The 22,134-nt window shown below is 43.2% G+C and overlaps 1 protein-coding gene across 2 annotated transcripts; it reads right to left on the reverse strand.

Annotated features, from left to right (window-relative positions):
• Positions 1-18,304: 18,304 nt before the first annotated feature.
• Positions 18,305-21,082, reverse strand: LOC119299004 (trigger factor-like). 2 transcript variants are annotated; one of them, XM_037576318.1, is made up of 4 exons: positions 20,798-21,082; positions 20,497-20,643; positions 20,221-20,369; positions 18,305-18,504 (listed from the first exon to the last, which is right to left on the reverse strand). In XM_037576318.1, exons 1-4 carry the CDS (start codon positions 21,002-21,004, stop codon positions 18,498-18,500), a joined length of 510 nt encoding a protein of 169 aa, XP_037432215.1. In that variant the 5' UTR covers positions 21,005-21,082; the 3' UTR covers positions 18,305-18,497. The 2 variants fall into 2 exon arrangements, with proteins under 2 accessions (XP_037432215.1, XP_037432216.1); XM_037576319.1 differs by having other exon boundaries at positions 20,506-20,643; positions 20,798-21,081.
• Between the last annotated feature and the right edge of the window lie 1,052 nt (positions 21,083-22,134).

The following is a 22,134-nucleotide window of genomic DNA, read 5'->3' on the forward strand; positions in this document are numbered from 1 at the left end:
TAACCATCTTTGATTAACGAGCTAGTCAAGTAGAGGCATACTAGTGACACTATGTTTGTCTATGTATTCACACATGTATTATGTTTCCGGTTAATACAATTCTAGCATGAATAATAAACATTTATCATGATATAAGGAAATAAATAATAACTTTATTATTGCCTCTAGGGCATATTTCCTTCAGTCTCCCACTTGCACTAGAGTCAATAATCTAGTTCACATCGCCATGTGATTTAACACCAATAGTTTACATCGACATGTGACCAACACCCAAAGGGTTTACTAGAGTCAATAATCTAGTTCACATCACTATGTGATTAACACCCAAAGAGTACTAAGGTGTGATCATGTTTTGCTTATGAGAGAAGTTTAGTCAATGGGTCTGACACATTCAGATCCGTATGTATTTTGCAAATTTCTATGTCAACAATGCTCTGCACGGAGCTACTCTAGCTAATTGCTCCCACTTTCAATATGTATCTAGATCGAGATTTAGAGTCATCCAGATCTATGTCAAAACTTGCATTGACGTAACTCTTTACGACGAACCTTTTGTCACCTCCATAATCGAGAAACATATCCTTATTCTGCTAAGGATAATTTTGACCGTTGTCCAGTGATCTACTCCTAGATCACTATTGTACTCCCTTGCCAAAAATAGTGTAGGGTATACAATAGATCTGGTACACAGCATGGCATACTTTATAGAACCTATGGCTAAGGCATAGGAAATGACTTTCATTCTCTTTCTATCTTCTGCCGTGGTCGGGCTTTGAGTCTTACTCAATTTCACACCTTGTAATACAGGCAAGAACTCTTTCTTTGACTGTTCCATTTTGAACTACTTCAAAATCTTGTCAAGGTATGTACTCATTGAAAAATCTTATCAAGCGTCTTGATCTATCTCTATAGATCTTGATGCTCAATATGTAAGCAGCTTTACCGAGGTATTTCTTTGAAAAACTCCTTTCAAACACTCCTTTATGCTTTCCAGAAATTTCTACATCATTTCCGATCAACAATATGTCTCTCACATATACTTATCAGAAATGCTGTAGTGCTCCCACTCACTTTCTTGTAAATACAGACTTCTCCAAAATTCTGTATAAAACCATATGCTTTGATCACACTATCAAAGCGTATATTACAACTCCGAGATGCTTGCACCAGTCCATAGATGGATCGCTGGAGCTTGCATATTTTGTTAGCACCTTTAGGATTGACAAAACCTTCTGGTTGCATCATATACAACTCTTCTTTAATAAATCCTTTAAGGAATGCAGTTTTTTTTATCCATTTGCTAGATTTCATAAAATGTGGCAATTGCTAACATGATTCGGACAGACTTAAGCATCGATACGAGTGAGAAACTCTCATCGTAGTCAACACCTTGAACTTTGTCAAAACCCTTTTTCGACAAGTCTAGCTTTGTAGATAGTAACACTACTATCAGCGTCAGTCTTCCTCTTGAAGATCCATTTAATCTCAATGGCTTGCCGATCATTGGGCAAGTCAATCAAAGTCCATACTTTGTTCTCATACATGGATCCTATCTCAGATTTCATGGCCTCAAACCATTTTGCGGAATTTGGGCTCATCATCGCTTCCTCATAGTTCGTAGGTTCGTCATGGTCAAGTAACATGACCTCCAGAACAGGATTACCATACCACTCTGGTGCGGATCTCACTCTGGTTGACCTACGAGGTTCGATAGTAACTTGATCTGAAGTTACATGATCATCATCATTCGCTTCCTCACTAATTGGTGTAGTAGTCACAGGAACAGATTTATGTGATGAACTACTTTCGAATAAGGGAGCAGGTATAGTTACATCATCAAGTTCTACTTTCCTCCCACTCACTTCTTTCGAGAGAAACTCCTTCTCTAGAAAGGATCCATTATAAGAAACGAATGTCTTGCCTTAGGATCTATGATAGAAGGTGTACCCAACAGTCTCCTTTGGGTATCCTATGAAGACATATTTCTCTAATTTGGGTTTGAGTTTATCAGGATGAAACTTTTTCATATAAGCATCACAACCCCAAACTTTAAGAAATGACAACTTTGGTTTCTTGCCAAACCACAGTTCAGATTATGTCGTCTCAACTGACTTAGATGGTGCCCTTTTTAACGTGAATGCATCTGTCTTTAATGCATAACCTCAAAACGATAGTGGTAAACCGGTAAGAAACATCATAGATTGCACTATATCCAATAAAGTACGGTTATGACGTTCAGACACACCATTATGCTGTGGTGTTCCTGGTGGCGTGAGTAGTGAAACTATTTCACATTGTTTTAACTGAAGACCAAACTCGTAACTCAAATACTCTTCTCCACGATCAAATCGTAGAAACTTTATTTTCTTGTTACGATGATTTTCAACTTCACTCTAAAATTCTTTGAACTTTTCAAATGTTTTAGACTTATGTTTCATTAAGTAGATAGACCCATATCTGCTTAAGTCATCTGTGAAGGTGAGAAAATAACGATATCCGCCACGAGCCTCAACATTCATCGGACCACATACATCTGTATGTATGATTTCCAATAAATATGTTGCTCTCTCCATAATACCGGAGAACGGTGTTTTGGTCATCTTGCCCATAAGGCACGGTTCGCAAGTACCAAGTGATTCATAATCAAGTGGTTCCAAAAGTCCATCAGTATGGAGTTTCTTCATGCGCTTTACACCAATATGACCTAAACGGTAGTGCCACAAATAAGTTGCACTATCATTATTAACTTTGCATATTTTGGCTTCAATATTATGAATATGTGTATCACTACGATCGAGATCCAACAAACCATTTTCGTTGGTGTGTATGACCATAGATGGTTTTATTCATGTAAACAGAACAACAATTGTTCTCTAACTTAAATGAATGATCGTATTGCAATAAACATGATCAAATCATATTCATGCTCAATGCAAACACCAAATAACACTTATTCAGGTTTAACACTAATCCCGAAAGTATAGGGAGTCTGCGATGATGATCATATCAATCTTGGAACTACTTCCAACACACATCGTCACTTCACTCTTAACTAGTCTCTGTTTATTCTGCAACTCCCGTTTCGAGTTACTAATCTTAGCAACTGAACTAGTATCAAATACTGAGGGTTTGCTATAAACACTAGTAAAGTACACATCAATAACATGTATATCCAATATACCTTTGTTCACTTTGCCATCCTTCTTATCCGCCAAATACTTGGGGTAGTTCCGCTTCCAGTGACCAGTCCCTTTGCAGTAGAAGCACTTAGTCTCAGGCTTAGGACCAGACTTGGGCTTCTTCACTTGAGCAGCAACTTGCTTGCCGTTCTTCTTGAAGCTCCCCTTCTTCCCTTGCCCTTTTACTTGAAACTTAGTGGTCTTGTCAACCATCAACACTTGATGTTTTTCTTGATTTCTACCTTCATTGATTTCAGCATCACGAAGAGCTTGGGAATTGTTTCTGTTATCCCTTGCATATTATAGTTCATCACAAAGTTCTACTAACTTGGTGATGGTGACTAGAGAATTCTGTCAATCGCTATTTTATCTGGAAGATTAACTCCCACTTGATTCAAGCGATTGTAGTACCCAGACAATCTGAGCACATGCTCACTGCTTGAGCTATTCTCCTCCATCTTTTAGCTATAGAACTTGTTGGAGACTTTATATCTCTCAACTCGGGTATTTGCTTGAAATATTAACTTCAACTCCTGGAACATCTCATATGGTCCATGACGTTCAAAACGTCTTTGAAGTCCTGATTCTAAGCCGTTAAGCATGGTGCACTAAACTATCAAGTAGTCATCAGATTGAGCTAGCCAAACGTTCATAACGTCTGCATTTGCTTCTGCAATAGGTCTGTCACCTAGCGGTGCATCAAGGACATAATTCTTCTGTGCAGCAATGAGGATAATCCTCAGACCATGGATCCAATCCGCATCATTGCTACTAACATCTTTCAACATAATTTTTCTCTAGGAACATATCAAAATAAACATAGGGAAGCAACAACGCGAGCTATTGATTTACAACGTAATTTGCAAAATACTACCAGGACTAAGTTCATGATAAATTAAAGTTCAATTAATCATATTACTTAAGAACTCCCACTTAGATAGACATCCCTCTAATCCTCTAAGTGATCACGTGATCCATATCAACTAAACCATGTCCGATCATCACGTGAGATGGAGTAGTTTCAATGGTGAACATCACTATGTTGATCATATCTACTATATGATTCACGCTCGACCTTTCGGTCTCCGTGTTCCGAGGCCATATCTGTTATATGCTAGGCTCGTCAAGTTTAACCTGAGTATTCCGCGTGTGCAACTGTTTTGCACCCGTTGTATTTGAACGTAGAGCCTATCACACCCGATCATCACGTGGTGTCTCAGCATGAAGAACTTTCGCAATGGTGCATACTCAGGGAGAACACTTATACATTGATAATTTAGTGAGAGATCATCTTATAAAGCTACCGTCGAACTAAGCAAAAATAAGATGTATAAAAGATAAACATCATATGCAATCAAAATATGTGACATGATATGGCCATCATCATCTTGTGCCTATGATCTCCATCTCCAAAGCATTGTCATGATTTCCATCGTCACCGGCATGACACCATGATCTCCATCATCTTGATCTATATCAATGTGTCGTCACATGGTCGTCTAGCCAACTATTGCTCTTGCAACTATTGCTATCGCATAGCGATAAAGTAAAGCAATTATTTGGCGCTTGCATCTTATGCAATAGAGAGACAACCATAAGGCTTTTGCCAGTTGCCGATAACTTCAACAAAACATGATCATCTCATACAACAACTTATATCTCATCACGTCTTGACCATATCACATCACAACATGCCCTGCATAACAAGTTAGACGTCCTCTACTTTGTTGTTGCAAGTTTTACGTGGCTGCTACGGGCTTAGCAAGAATCGTTCTTACCTACGCATCAAAAACCACAACGATAGTTTGTCAAGTTGGTGATGTTTTAACCTTCGCAAGGACCGGGCGTAGCCACACTCGGTTCAACTAAAGTTGGAGAAACTGACACCCGCTAGTCACCTATGTGCAAAGCACGGCGGTAAAACCAGTCTCGCGTAAGCGTACGCGTAATATCAGTCCGGGCCGCTTCATCCAACAATACCGCCGAACCAAAGTATGACATGTTGGCAAGCAGTATGACTTATATCGCCCACAACTCACTTGTGTTCTACTCGTGCATATTACATCAACGCATAAAACCAGGCTCTAATGCCACTGTTGGGGAACGTAGTAATTTCAAAATTTTCCTACGCACACGCAAGATCATGGTGATGCATAGCAACGAGAGGGGAGAGTGTTGTCTACGTACCCTCGTAGACCGGCAACGGAAGCGTTGACGCAACGTAGAGGAAGTAGTCGTATGTCTTCCCGATTCGACCGATCAAGCACCGAAACTATGGCACCTCCGAGTTCGAGCACACGTTCAGCTCAATGACGATCCCCGGACTCCGATCCAGCAAAGTGTCGGGGATGAGTTCCGTCAGCACGACGGCGTGGTGATGATCTTGATGTTCTACCGTCGCAGGGCTTCGCCTAAGCACCGCTACAATATTGTCGAGGATTATGTGTTGGGGAGCGTAGCATAAATTCAAAATTTTCCTACGTGTCACCAAGATCTATCTATGGAGTCATCTAGCAACGAGGGAGGAGTGGATCTACATACCCTTGTAGATCGCGCGCGGAAGCGTTCAAGAGAACGGGGTTGATGGAGTCGTACTCGTCGTGATCCAAATCACCGATGATCCTAGCGCCGAACGGACGGCACCTCCGTGTTCAACACACATACGGAGCAGCGACGTCTCCTCCTTCTTGATCCAGCAAGGGGGAAGGAGAGGTTGATGGAGATCCAGTAGCACGACGGCGTGGTGGTGGAAGTAGCGGGATTCCAACAGGGCTTCGCCAAGCGCTACGGGAGGAGGAAGATGTGTCATGGGAGGGAGAGGGAGGCGCCAGGGCTTAGGTGTTGCTGCCCTCCCTTTCCCCCACTATATATAGGGCCAAGGAAGAGGGGGGGCGCAGCCTTGGCCCTTCCTCCAAGGAAGGGTGCGTCCAAGGGAGGAGTCCCTCCTCCCCAAGGCACCTCGGAGGTGCCTTCCCCCTTTAGGACTCTTCCTTTCCCTCTTCTCTTGGCGCATGGGCCTCTTGGGGCTGGTGCCCTTGGCCCATATAGGCCAAGGTGCATCCCCTACAGCCCATGTGGCCCCCCAGGTCAGGTGGCCCCACCCGGTGGACCCCCGGGACCCTTCCGGTGGTCCCGGTACAATACCGGTGACCCCGAAACTTGTCCCAATGGCCGAAATAGCACTTCCTATATATAAATCTTTACCTCCGGACCATTCCGGAACTCCTCGTGACGTCCGGGATCTCATCCGGGACTCCGAACAACTTTCAGGTTACCACATACTAATATCTCTATAACCCTAGCGTCACCGAACCTTAAGTGTGTAGACCCTACGGGTTCGGGAACCATACAGACATGACCGAGACGTTCTCTGGCCAATAACCAATAGCGGGATCTAGATACCCATGTTGGCTCCCACATGTTCCACGATGATCTCATCGGATGAACCACGATGTCAAGGACTTAATCAATCCCGTATACAATTCCCTTTGTCTATCGGTACGATACTTGCCCGAGATTCGATCGTCGGTATCCCGATACCTTGTTCAATCTCATTACCGGCAAGTCTCTTTACTCGTTCCATAACACATCATCCCGTGATCAACTCCTTGATCACATTGTGCACATTATGATGATGTCCTACCGAGTGGGCGCAGAGATACCTCTCCGTTTACACGGAGTGACAAATCCCAGTCTCGATTCGTGCCAACCCAACAAACACTCTCGGAGATACCTGTAGTGTACCTTTATAGCCACCCAGTTACTGTGACGTTTGGCACACCCAAAGTATTCCTACGGTATCCAGGAGTTGCACAATCTCATGGTCTAAGGAAATGATACTTGACATTAGAAAAGCTTTAGCATACGAACTACACGATCTTTGTGCTAGGCTTAGGATTGGGTCTTGTCCATCACATCATTCTCCTAATGATGTGATCCCGTTATCAACGACATCCAATGTCCATGGTCAGGAAACCGTAACCATCTATTGATCAACGAGCTAGTCAACTAGAGGCTTACTAGGGACATGGTGTTGTCTATGTATCCGCACATGTATCTGAGTTTCCTATCAATACAATTCTAGCATGGATAATAAACGATTATCATGAACAAGGGAATATAATAATAACTTATTTATTATTGCCTCTAGGGCATATTTCCAACAGTCTCCCACTTGCACTAGAGTCAATAATCTAGTTCACATCGATATGTGATTAACACTCAAGGTCACATCCCCATGTGACTAACACCTAAAGAGTTTACTAGAGTCAATAATCTAGTTCACATTACCATGTGATTAACACTCGATGAGTTCTGGGTTTGAACATGTTTATGCTTGTGAGAGATGTTATAGTCAACGGGTCTGAATCTTTCAGATCCGTATGTACTTCACAAATCTCTATGTCATCTTGCAGATGCAGCTACTACGCTATATTTGGAGCTATTCCAAATAACTGTTCTACTATACGAATCCAGTTTACTACTCAGAATAATCTGGATTAGTGTCAAAGTTTGCATCTGCGTAACCCTTTACGACGAACTCTTTTACCACCTCCATAATCGAGAAAATTCCTTAGTCCACTAGTTACTAAGGATAACTTTGACCGCTGTCCTGTGATCCATTCTTAGATCACTCTTGTACCCCTTGACTGACTCATGGCAAGGCACATTTCAGGTGCGGTACACAGCATAGCATACTGTAGTGCCTATGTCTTAAGCATAGGGGACGACCTTCGTCCTTTCTCTCTATTCTACCGTGGTTGAGCTTTAAGTCTTAACTTCATACCTTACAACTCAGGCAAGAACTCCTTCTTTGACTGATCCATCTTGAACACCTTCAAGATCATGTCAAGGTATGTGCTCATTTGAAAGTACCATTAAGCGTTTTGAACTGTCCTTATAGATCTTGATGCTCAATGTTCAAGTAGCTTAATCCAGGCTTTCCATTGAAAAATACTTTCCAAATAACCCTATATGCTTTCCAGAAATTCTACGTCTTTTCTGATCAACAATATGTCAACAACATATATTCATCAGAAATTCTATAGTGCTCCCACTCACTTCTTTGGAAATACAAGTTTCTCATAAACTTTGTATAAACCCAAAATCTTTGATCATCTCATCAATGCGTACATTCCAACTCCGAGATGCTTACTCCAGTCCTTAGAAGGATTGCTGGAGCTTTGCATACTTATTAACATCTTTCAGGATTGACAAAACCTTCCGGTTGTATCACATACAACCTTTCCTCAAGAAAATCATCGAGGAAACAATGTTTTGACATCCTATTTGCAAGATTTCATAAATAATGCAGTAATCGCTAATATAATTCCAACAGACTCTTAGCATCGCTACGAGTGAGAAAGTCTCATCGTAGTCAACTCCTTGAACTAGTTGGAAAACATCTTAACGACAAGTTGAGCTTTCTTAATGGTGATACTTACCATCATTGTCTGTCTTCCTTTTAAAATCCATCTGTACTCAACAGCCTCACAACCATCGAGCTGTTCTGTCAAAGTCTACACTTTGTTTCCGTACATGGATCCTTTCTTGGATTTTATGGCCTCGAGCTATTTATCGGAATCCGGGCCCACCATCGCTTCTCCATAGCTCGTAGGTTCATTGTTGTCTAGCAACATGACTTCCAAGACAGGATTACGTACCACTCTGAAGTAGTACGCATCCTTGTCATCCCATGAGGTTTGGTAGTGACTTGATCTGAAGTTTCATGATCACTATCATAAGCTTCCACTTCAATTGGTGTAGGTGCCACAGGAACAACTCCCTGTGCCCTGTCACACACTAGTTGAAGAGACGGTTCAATAACCTCATCAAGTCTCCACCATCCTCCCACTCAATTCTTTCGAGAGAAACTTTTCCTCGAGAAAGGACCCGATTCTAGAAACAATCCCTTATTGCTTTCGAATCTGAGACATGAGGTATACCCAACTGTTTTGGGTGTCCTATGAAGATGCGTTTATCCACTTTGGGTTCGACTTATCAGCCTGAAACTTTTCCACATAAGCATCGCAGCCCCAAACTTTTAAGAAATGGCAGCTTAGTTTCTCTAAACCATAGTTCATACGGTGTCATCTCATCGGAATTACGTGGTGCCCTATTAAAGTGAATGTGGTTGTCTCTAATGCCTAACCCATAAACTATCGTGGTAATTCGATAAGAGACATCATGGTATGCATCATATCCAATAGGGTGCAGTTATGATGTTCGGACACACCATCACACTATGGTGTTCCAGGCTGTATTAGTTGTGAAACAATTTCCACAATGTCTTAATTCTGTGCCAAACTCGTAATTCAGATATTCATCTCTATGATCATATCATAGATCTTTTATCCTCTTGTCACGATGATCTTTCAACTTCACCCTGAAATTACTTGAACCTTTCAATAATTCAGACTCGTGATTCATCAAGTAAATATACTCAACATCTACTCAAATCATCTGTGAAGTAAGAACATAACGATATCCACTACACGCCTTAGCACTCATTGGACTGCACACATCAAAATGTATTTCTTCCAACAAGTTGCTTTCTAGTTCCATTTTACTGAAAATGAGGCTTTCAGTCATCTTGCCCATGTGGTATGATTTGCATGTCTCAAGTGATTCAAAATCAAGTGAGTCCAAACGGTCCATTTGCATGGAGTTTCTTCATGCATATACACCAATAGACATGGTTCGCATGTCTCAAACCTTTCAAAAACGAGTGAGCCCAAAGATCCATCAACATGGAGATTCTTCATGCATTTTATACCGATATGACTTACGTGGCAGTGCCACAAGTAGGTAGTACTATCATTACTATCTTATATCTTTTGGCATGAACATGTGTATCACTACGATCGAGATTCAATGAACCATTCATTTTAGGTGCAAGACCATTGAAGGTATTATTCAAATAAATAGAGTAACTGTTATTCTCCTTAAATGAATAACCGTATTGCGATAGACATAATCCAATCATGTCTATGCTCAACGCAAACACCAATCTCGATGGTAGAGGGAGCGTGCGATGCTTGATCATATCAACATTGGAAACACTTCCAACACATATCGTCAGCTCACCTTTAGCTAGTCTCCGTTTATTCCGTAGCTTTTATTTCGAGTTACTAACACTTAGCAACCGAACCGGTATCTAATACCCTGGTGCTACTAGGAGTACTAGTAAAGTACACATCAACACAATGTATATCAATATACTTCTATCGACCTTGCCAGCCTTCTCATCTACTAAATATCTAGGGTAATTCTGCTCCAGTGGTTGTTCCCCTTATTACAGTAGCACTTAGTCTCGGGTTTGGGTTCAACCTTGGGTTTCTTCACTAGAGCAGCAGCTGAATTGCTGTTTCATGAAGTATCCCTTCGTGCCCTTGCCCTTCTTGAAACTAGTGGTTTCACCAACCATCAACAATTGATGCTCCTTCTTGATCTCTACTTTTGTGGTGTCAAACATCGCGAATATCTCAAGGATCATCATATATGTCCCTGATATATTATAGTTCATCACGAAGCTCAAGCAGCTTGGTGGTAATGACTTCGGAGAACCATCACTATTTCATCTGGAAGATCAACTCCCACTCGATTCAAGCAATTGTTGTACTCAGACAATCTGAGCACAAGCTCAACAATTAAGCTTTTCTCCCTTAGTTTGCAGGCTAAGAAAATCATCGGAGGTCTTATACCTCTTGACGTGGGCACGAGCCTGAAATCCCAATTTCAGCCCTCGAAACATCTCATATGTTTCGCGACGTTTCAAAACATCTTCGGTGCCTCAACTCTAAACCGTTTAACTGAACTATCACGTAGTTATCAAAATGTGTATGTCAGATGTTCACAACATCCACAGACAACGTTCGAGGTTCAGCACACTGAGCGGTGCATTAAGGACATAAGCCTTCTATGAAGCAATGAGGACAAACCTCAGTTTACGGACCTATTCCGCATAATTACTACTATCAACTTTCAACTAAATTTTCTCTAGGATCATATCTAAACAGTAGAACTGAAGCGCGAGCTACGAGATAATTTGCGAAGACCTTTTGACTATGTTCAGGATAATTAAGTTCATCTTATGAACTCCCACTCAGATAGACATCCCTCTAGTCATCTAAGTGATTACATGATCCGAGTCAACTAGGCCGTGTCCGATCATCACGTGAGACGGACTAGTCAACATCGGTGAACATCTTCATGTTGATCGTATCTTCTATACGACTCATTCTCGACCTTTCGGTCTCTTGTGTTCCGAGGCCATGTCTGTACATGCTAGGCTCGTCAAGTTAACCTAAGTGTTTCGCATGTGTTCCGAGGCCATGTCTGTACATGCTAGGCTCGTCAACACCCGTTGTATTCGAACGTAAGAATCTATCACACCCGATCATCACGTGGTGCTTCGAAACGACGAACTTTCGCAACGGTGCACAGTTAGGGGGAACACCTTCTTGAAATTTTAGTGAGGGATCATCTTATTTACTACCGTCGTTCTAAGCAAATAAGATGTATAAACATGATAAACATCACATGCAATCAAATAGTGACATGATATGGCCAATATCACTTTGCTTCTTTTGATCTCCATCTTCGGGGCTCCATGATCATCATCGTCACCGGCACGACACCATGATCTCCATCATCATGATCTCCATCATCGTGTCTTCATGAAGTTGTCTCGCCAACTATTACTTCTACTACTACAGCTAACGGTTAGCAATAAAGTAAAGTAATTACATGACGTTTATGTTGACACGCATGTCATAAATAAATTAAGACAACTCCTATGGCTCCTGCCGGTTGTCATACTCATCGACATGCAAGTCGTGATTCCTATTACAAGAACATGATCAATCTCATACATCACATATATCATTCATCACATCCTTTTGGCCATATCACATCACATAGCATACCCTGCAAAAACAAGTTAGACGTCCTCAAATTGTTGTTTGCATGTTTTACGTGGCTGCTATGGGTTTCTAGCAAGAACGTTTCTTACCTACGCAAAAACCACAACGTGATATGCCAATTGCTATTTACCCTTCATAAGGACCCTTTTCATAGAATCCGATCCGACTAAAGTGGGAGAGACAGACACCCGCTAGCCACCTTATGGAACTAGTGCATGTCAGTCGGTGGAACCAGTCTCACGTAAGAGTACGTGTAAGGTCGGTCCGGGCCGCTTCATCCCACAATGACACTGAATCAAGATTGGACTAGTAACGGTAAGCATATTGAACAATATCAACGCCCACAACTACTTTGTGTTCTACTTGTGCATAGAAACTACGCATAGACCTAGCTCATGATGCCACTGTTGGGGAACGTAGCATAAATTCAAAATTTTCCTACGTGTCACCAAGATCTATCTATGGAGTCATCTAGCAATGAGGGAGGAGTGGATCTACATACCCTTGTAGATCGCGCGCGGAAGCGTTCAAGAGAACGGGGTTGATGGAGTCGTACTCGTCGTGATCCAAATCACCGATGATCCTAGCGCCGAACGGACGGCACCTCCGTGTTCAACACACGTACGGAGCAGCGACGTCTCCTCCTTCTTGATCCAGCAAGGGGGAAGCAGAGGTTGATGGAGATCCAGCAGCACGACGGCGTGGTGGTGGAAGTAGCGGGATTCCAACAGGGCTTCGCCAAGCGCTGCGGGAGGAGGAAGATGTGTCATGGGAGGGAGAGGGAGGCGCCAGGGCTTAGGTGTTGCTGCCCTCCCTTTACCCCACTATATATAGGGCCAAGGGAGAGGGGGGGGCGCAGCCTTGGCCCTTCCTCCAAGGAAGGGTGCGGCCAAGGGAGGAGTCCCTCCTCCCCAAGGCACCTCGGAGGTGCCTTCCCCCTTTAGGACTCTTCCTTTCCCTCTTCTCTTGGCGCATGGGCCTCTTGGGGCTGGTGCCCTTGGCCCATATAGGCCAAGGCGCACCCCCTACAGCCCATGTGGCCCCCCAGGGCAGGTGGCCCCACCCAGTGGACCCCCGGGACCCTTCCGGTGGTCCCGGTACAATACCGGTGACCCTGAAACTTGTCCCGATGGCCGAAATAGCACTTCCTATATATAAATCTTTACCTCCGGACCATTCCGGAACTCCTCGTGACGTCCGGGATCTCATCCGGGACTCCGAACAACTTTCAGGTTACCGCATACTAATATCTCTATAACCCTAGCGTCACCGAACCTTAAGTGTGTAGACCCTACGGGTTCGGGAACCATGCAGACATGACCGAGACGTTCTCTGGCCAATAACAAATAGCGGGATCTGGATACCCATGTTGGCTCCCACATGTTCCACGATGATCTCATCGGATGAACCACGATGTCAAGGACTTAATCAATCCCGTATACAATTCCCTTTGTCTATCGGTACGATACTTGCCCGAGATTCAATCGTCGGTATCCCGATACCTTGTTCAATCTCGTTACCGGCAAGTCTCTTTACTCGTTCCGTAACACATCATCCCGTGATCAACTCCTTGATCACATTGTGCACATTATGATGATGTCCTACCGAGTGGGCCCAGAGATACCTCTCCGTTTACACGGAGTGACAAATCCCAGTCTCGATTCGTGCCAACCCAACAGACACTCTCGGAGATACCTGTAGTGTACCTTTATAGCCACCCAGTTACGTTGTGATGTTTGGCACACCCAAAGTATTCCTACGGTGTCCGGGAGTTGCACAATCTCATGGTCTAAGGAAATGATACTTGACATTAGAAAAGCTTTAGCATACGAACTACACGATCTTTGTGCTAGGCTTAGAATTGGGTATTGTCCATCACATCATTCTCCTAATGATGTGATCCCGTTATCAACGACATCCAATGTCCATGGTCAGGAAACCGTAACCATCTATTGATCAACGAGCTAGTCAACTAGAGGCTTACTAGGGACATGGTGTTGTCTATGTATCCACACATGTATCTGAGTTTCCTATCAATACAATTCTAGCATGGATAATAAACGATTATCATGAACAAGGGAATATAATAATAACTTATTTATTATTGTCTCTAGGGCATATTTCCAACATTATGGTGGAGGGGGGCACCGCACACGGCTAAGAGAACGATCACGAAGATCAACTTGTGTCATGGGGTGCCCCCCTGCCCCCGTATATAAAGGAGGGAGGGGGACGTGCGGCCGGCCCTAGGGAGGCGCGCCTGGAGGAGTCCTACTCCCACCGGGAGTAGGACTCCCCCCTTTCCTACTTGGACTAGGATTGGGAGGGGGAGAGAGAGGGAAGGGGGGCGTCGCCCCCTTCTCCTTGTCCTATTCGGACTAGGGGGAGGGGAGGTGCGCGACCAGCCCTTGCCTCCTCTCCTCTCTTCCACCGAGGCCCAACAAGACCCATTAGGTTACCGGGGGGTTCCTGTAACCTCCCGGTAATCCGGTAAAATGCCGATTTCACCCGGAACACTTCCGATGTCCAAACATAGGCTTCCAATATATCAATCTTTATGTCTCGACCATTTCGAGACTCCTCGTCATGTCCGTGATCACATCCGGGACTCCGAACAACCTTCGGTACATCAAAACATATAAACTCATAATGAAACTATCATCGTAACGTTAAGCGTGCGGACCCTACGGGTTCGAGAACAATGTAGACATGACCGAGACACATCTCCGGTCAATAACCAATAGCAGAACCTGGATGCTCATATTGGCTCCCACATATTCTACGAAGATCTTTATCGGTTAGACCGCATAACAACATACGTTGTTCCCTTTGTCATCGGTATGTTACTTGCCCGAGATTCGATCGTCGGTATCTCAATACCTAGTTCAATCTCATTACCGGCAAGTCTCTTTACTCGTTCCGTAATACATCATCTCACAACTAACTCATTAGTTGCATTGCTTGCAAGGCTTAAGTGATGTGCATTACCGAGAGGGCCCAGAGATACCTCTCCGACAATCGGAGTGACAAATCCTAATCTCGAAATACGCCAACCCAACATGTACCTTCGGAGACACCTGTAGTGCTCCTTTATAATCACCCAGTTACGTTGTGATGTTTGGTAGCACCCAAAGTGTTCCTCCCGCAAACGGGAGTTGCATAATCTCATAGTCATAGGAACATGTATAAGTCATGAAGAAAGCAATAGCAACATACTAAACGATCAAGTGCTAAGCTAACGGAATGGGTCAAGTCAATCACATCATTCTCCTAATGATGTGATCCCGCTAATCAAATGACAACTCATGTCTATGGTCAGGAAACATAACCATCTTTGATTAACGAGCTAGTCAAGTAGAGGCATACTAGTGACACTATGTTTGTCTATGTATTCACACATGTATTATGTTTCCGGTTAATACAATTCTAGCATGAATAATAGACATTTATCATAATATAAGGAAATAAATAATAACTTTATTATTGCCTCTAGGGCATATTTCCTTCAACACATCGGCATCCCTTCGTCAAAAATACCTTTGCGTGCAGTATTTGCATGCATCCATTGTCAATAGCAGCTTCCCACTCGAACCTGATGAATATAGAAGGGAAACCATTCCAATAACTGAAACAGAACCATCTAGTGAACCATAATCATTTTCTTTTGCTGTAGTATTTTACATTACAGCACTGCCTAAAGTATTTCATCTCTCTTTTGTTGAAAAACTTGGAAGGATTATTTTCACATTGGTCTTAATTCGTCGATGTTTGCACCGTCTATGTGGACATGTCGGCATCCAGTTCTTGTTTGTCTAGCACATGTCTTGCAACATACAGTTGTTGCCATATAGTCGGCACAAGCTTCTCAAGGTTCCCGTGGGACACGGAGGCATCCCTTTGTTGACAATAGCTTTGCGCGCAGAACTGGCATGCATCCATTGTTGACAACAGCTTCAAACTCCAACCTGATGGCATCCATCATATCAACGACACTTACCCTGGTCTGATAATAGAACTCTCCTGCAAAAGTAGCAATGAAATAGTCATCCTCATACAAATATGTCAAATTATATCATTGATGTTTCAGTGTTGTTGTCAAAACTGTAATGGCTGTGTCTAACCTTACGTGGCATTAAGAATATCAGGGGCAAGGAACTAACAATCAAGATTGAGAGACTTTGGGATGCCAAAGTTCAGGTCAGGCTCATGTATTACCAAATAACTACCTAGCATACAATTTGCAGAGGAAATTAAACTAATTAAGGATTCCTGTGGCAAACAAATAGCAAGAGATGAGACTACTTGCTAGCATTAGCCTCATCCGCTCTTTGCTTCTACCCATGCTTGATGCATCTCCAGCGGCATCCAAATCGCCATCACGTTGCGTCACTTGGACTGTATGACATCTGAAAACCACAACGGGGCGTTGCCAGGACAGTGAAGGATGCACAATTGAAGGCATATGTTCCAGATTTCTGTAATTGGACACCATAGAGATTACATGCAAAATTCATCAAATCAACTGCCAGTGTGACATTCTACTCTACCACAACAATCATCAGATCTTGTAGTTGAATAAAGTAATACTGTTTCAATGTCTCATACATCCCTGATGGCCACCATCTTGATCCTCCAATAATCTAGGGATTAGGTGGCGAAGGGTTCATAACTCTGTCCAAACTTCAAAAATGACGAAGGGTTGAGCCTATTTGCTGCTCAGAAAAAGAAAATCATGCCAGTCTCTATCCCTTGCCAAGTCCCATTACCAAATATAATTAGCCAATGTTCCAACGAAGATCGATGGAACCACCAAAGCAGAGTAAAACAATTACCAAGGGATGTAGTCAGGCGCCACAATAGTTGTGCTTGTTGTCAGATTTTGGCTTGCCTCCCATGGTAATCGGTAAAGAGCTATTCAATTCTTCTGGTCGCAGACCAGAGCGCAGCCCCAAATCTTCTTCCTGTAGCAAGTTTGTTATTATATATGAAGCAATCGTAATCTCGAGCACTGATTTTTTGTACACAACATTTACTCATTGACAGAAAACGGACCAAAAGACCAGTCCTAATATTTTCAAGCACAACAAATACGAAGATTGGAGAAAAAAAAGTTCAATACAGGATAAAACCTATCGCATGATCTTTCAGTTTTATTTGTTCATGAACTTCAACACGGAGCAAACAGGGAATCAAGTAGAGAAGGTGGGATCAAATGAGAAATTGAAGATGGTGTTCCACTCTCCGTCCTTGTAACAATGCAATCTTGCATTCAATTCGTTCATTCCCCAACAAACAAAATTTCTTGCTGGTGCTTTGCCGCGTGGTTGGAGGCTTGAGCAGGGGATCTTGTGCCCACCATCCAGCTCGGAGAGGAGATCCCGCCGGCGGAGGGAATCCTACCAGATGAGGGGAGCATGGGTCTCCGCGCCTCAATCCAGCCAGAAGGAGCCGCCATTGCCGCCGACGGAGCACGATGTGCTCAGAGATGAGAGGGAGGGGTGTCTAGATAAGTCTGAGTTCTATTGTTTTAAATTTATTTTCTAACGGCGCAGCCAACATAGAGTTGGGGTGAACAAAGAGGCACGAAAGAGCCAAGATGACCATGTGGGCAGAGATAAGCTTGATGCTAACTGGAAAATGGTGTTAAGAGGAAGGGGATGGTGATAGTGATTAGACAGTCAAAACCTGCATGCTCAACACTCGTTGCGGTAAGTGGCCCAAAATAGTTATACATGGGGGTGCAAGTCGATTTGGAAGGAAGCCGGTTGAATTCAGAAAATGTGAGTTAAGCAAGTCAATGTGCCTAGGTTGAATTGGAAAATGAGAAAGTTGCGTAGTGACGAATCTTGGTAGCATCACTAACTATATTAATCTGCATGTGTTGTTCTCCGGTTGCGATGATGCATAGGTACTTGAGTTAAGAGACATGGAAAAGAACATTATTTCTCCCGTTGCAACCGCACGGGCATATTTGCTAATAAACAAAAACACCCCAACACCAAACCAATCCAAACAAACAAAAACCAAGTTCATTTGCATCGGCCAGTTGGAGTTGCCCTTACGTGATCAGCATTCGAGTTGCCCAAAGGGAACTCTCGGACAACATACCAACAGTATGAAACGTAGGAACAGCGGCTACAGGCCTTCGGCAACCCAGTACCACATGCTCAGTCTCGAAGTTACGAAACCATAACAGAAGCATATTCAGCACGCATTCACGATTTACTGATAGAACGTTAACTTTAACATCCACCATAGTTACAAATCCATGTTACATAATTCACTTATAGCCCCATGCTTCAGAATTCATTCATAATCCAGAAAATAGTTTATTCAGGATACTGTTCCAGATCATAGTTTTGATGCTTCTGGTGTTTACTGCATTCCCCTGTCATCAGACCCTGTCAGAACAAAGAACACCATGTATAGCGGTTTCACACATGAAGCCTTGGTAACAAAACTAATGGAAAATTTAAGACTTCAATTAATGGTTAAGGAAGCAAAATACATATAAACATATTAGAAACAGGAACTTCACAGAAAAGCAGTAGCTTGAGTGCAACAATTAAGCAAGCATGTGCACATTAACTACTAAGATACTCCCTCCGTCCAAAAATATTTGCCATCAAAATGGATAAAAAAAGATGTATCTAGAACTAATATACATCTAGATACATCCCCTTTTATTCATTTTGATGACAAGTATTTCCGGACGGAGGGAGTACAATTTATAACCCAAAATTTACACAGGCTGTTCTGAAGAAGTCATTAGGGCCTAAGTATGTGAACTCCACTGCGGTGGTCTGTTAACTCAATACTTTTTTGGTGGCTCCGAATTTCAAACAGAATTACGCAATTAATAACCAATTACAGAAGGACTAGATGGATAAAAATACTCCCTACGTATCAAAATATAGGACGTTTTTGACAGTCATGGTGCCAAAAAACATCTTATATTTTGATACAGAGGGAGTACATGAAAGTGGGCCAACAAAAAGACAAGAGACAAAACAATGCTAGAGAAATAGTAAACATATGCCCCACAGAACAAAAGTGAAGACAAACAACAATACGACTTAACATGGTGTAAGCATTTGACAAGACAAGGTACATGCATGACAACTAAGTTCATATTTTGGTTACATTTCATAAAGGACAGACCACCTGACTCCTAATGAGTTTGAGTTCTACACAGGTTCATCTAGTTAAGACATGCAGGTAAAAATCCCAAAAACAAAGCTAGGTTATATAGTTGGTTGCGCATTAACTCGTTTTAAAGTTAAAGAATATAGGTGGGTTAGGTATAAGAGGGGATAATCTGAAATTTTTCTGTGTTCAAGAACAATTGAACGTTTCCTCAAAAAGTAGGGACAGCTAAGTCAACAGAAGCATTAGCGAGCTCTGGAAAGCACCAATATAATTAATTAGAAAATACACAGTATGAATTCTACTGTGCTAAAATAACAAAGTAGAGACCATTTGAAGAGACAAGTTTTTCTACAAGGTAACTTGACCTGATGTTTTAGAGGATAAGTATTTGAGTCCAAAGAACAGATTTACTGGGCGCTGCAGAATTGCATTGGGAAAAATACAATTTTCCCAATTTAAGCATGGGCTTAGAAGTTTGCTAGATGGTACAAATTATTCCATGAAGTTTTAGGGCTTCCATATAATCATAGTTCAGACGACAGGTGAAGCTACATAAGTATGCTATATATATAAACTAGGTGTCATTTTAACAGCCATCTATTGTTAATACCTCATCAATAAAAGGATGTTAATGACAGCAGTTCTAAGGTGCTGGTTTTGCCAATGCCGAAATGTATTGGAAAAATTAATACTGCAACTTGAGAGTAAACTGCAGTATGAGCAACCTGATTTTTTTATGATAAAAGCTATCTATTTATTTTCTCAAGTTGCATAAAACAACAGTCTGACACCATTGGATAAAAGTGGTCACTGCTCAACTGGCTGATGCAACATTAAACATCAGAGATTGCAGAAACTGCAGCTTACTCGAGAGTAAACCAAGTGCATATTTGAAATGTGTTAGTGTTGGTACAATGTTAAGTTAGAAAACAAAGGTTGGAATTTCATACACATAAAACACTACCTACCAGGAGGAATTCTTTATCCCTCCAGCCTCAGGTTCTTCTCCTTGGCACCTTGAGCCTTCTGCTATCTTTGGCTTCTTGCATTCCACCTCATCTTCAATAGGAGCGTGTGGTCGTTTCGTGATATCGGGTTTCTTTTCATCATCTAAGAGCTGAATAGGCAGAAACATGGTGGAGATCAGAAGCAGGTATTAGTCAAAGACTGGAGAGACAAATTCGCCCAACATAAAGAATATAGTACATATTTTAACATATGGATAGAACGAAGCTTGTTACCACCTTCCCTACCTTTCTATCCGCCTCGTCCACATCCACATCGTCGCCCTCGTCGTCTTCGTCGTCCTCGTCGTCTTCGTCGTCCTCGTCGCCATCCTCGACATCGACCATGTAGAATACATCACGAGCACGTTCGAAAGCACTCATTTCCTGAATATATGCAGGGAGAATATATCCTAAGGATTAACTGAGGCATACAGATCCAGCACGGGATTACGAATTATAGCGATCCAGCACGGGAGGCCTGAAATCTGGATGGAAGGAAAGACTAGACGACGAAAGACAAGTGAGTGATTGGGCGCACCTCTCGTAACTTGTCGATCTTTTGCTCGAACGTCTTACCATCAGAACTGTTCATGATCGCGCGGATCTTGTCCAGACCAAAGTGTCGGAACAGGTCGGTCAGGCGAAGAGGAAGAGGCGACGACTGTGGATAGGGTGAATAAATCACACTACAGTAGCCTTTGTCGCCGGTTGTGTTGCCTTCGCAGCGTGATGCCATCCCAGCCATGGTTACCGGAGGGGAACGGCGGCGGCGTGGGGAGATGGCTTGGGTTTCTAGTTGCGAATGGCTCGACGATTGCGGAGACTCGATTCCTTTTATTTTATTCGGGATGCCAGGCCGTTCGTTTGACGGCGCCCACGCCTGTTGTTTATGGGCCAGCCTAGTGAGCTTCTGCAAGTCCCGATCTATGGGACATAAGCTTCTCGGCCCGGTTTTGTGAAGCTTCCGGCTCTTTTTCCCATTTTTTTCTTTTCTGTCTCTTTTTTTCGCTTTTTACTCTTTTCCTTTTCTTTTTTATAAAGAAGATACCTCGCACCCCTGCCAGTAGAAGCAATGCATCACCCCCAATGATTTCTTTCCAAAAAACAAAACATTTGGAGCCAGCAGTCCGGCCGGACTTTCCGCCGGCCCGCACGCCACGCTGGCGCACGCAACCATGTAAACAATCGTCTCGCGCGAGCCAAGTGTACATGGGTGGGCCCACGCGCGAAACTGCCCTTCTCCTTTCCTCTTTCTTCAACCCCCAGCTGCCGCGGCTCTGCTCCTTCACAGACCGCAGCCTCCCTCCATGCCTCTCGCAACTTGTGCAAGCTCTGTCACCGGCGACGAAGTGCTACCATCGGTCGGCGAGATGTTGCAACTCTACTCTACTGGCCGACGAGGAGCATAGAAAAGCTACAACCCCCCGCTGATGGTGCTGGAACCGTGTGCAGAAAAGTTGCAACCCCACGTCAACGGCAGCGAAGGAGAAGCAAACTAAGTGAGGCAACCGGCGAAAGAACTTTGCTGGAAACGGCCAAGTTTTTTGTTGCAACCGTCGCCATTTTTTTCTACTACCGGCGCCGGATTTGCTACATCCATCGCAGCGGAGCTACGACCTACTATGGCGATGCCTTTTTTGTTGCAACCGTTGTTGGATTTTGGTACTACCGGTGATGGATTTTGCTACATACATTATGCCAGAGCTGCGACCCGCATGTAAGCAGTCACGTCAGCACTGTCTGGTCCCACATGTAAGCAGCCACGTCACCATCTACTGGGCCCATATGTCAGCACCATTGACCGGTCAAAACTAATGATGAGTTATTACCGACGGGAAGGAGTGTGTGGAGAAAGAGAGGGAGTGTGAGCCTGAG

The sequence above is a fragment of the Triticum dicoccoides genome, chromosome 5A, assembly GCF_002162155.2.
Source record: "Triticum dicoccoides isolate Atlit2015 ecotype Zavitan chromosome 5A, WEW_v2.0, whole genome shotgun sequence".
NCBI lineage: Eukaryota > Viridiplantae > Streptophyta > Magnoliopsida > Poales > Poaceae > Triticum > Triticum dicoccoides.

Bases quoted from the DNA above. Each gene is read 5' to 3' on its own strand.
- LOC119299004 (XM_037576318.1), bottom strand. From the start codon at position 21,004: ATGGCTGGGATGGCATCACGCTGCGAAGGCAACACAACCGGCGACAAA. The intron at 20,644-20,797 runs GTGCGCCCAATC...GCATATATTCAG, and splicing joins AGATCGACAAGTTACGAGAG to GAAATGAGTGCTTTCGAACG. The intron at 20,370-20,496 runs GTGGTAACAAGC...CTGCCTATTCAG, and splicing joins CGGATAGAAAGGTAGGGAAG to CTCTTAGATGATGAAAAGAA.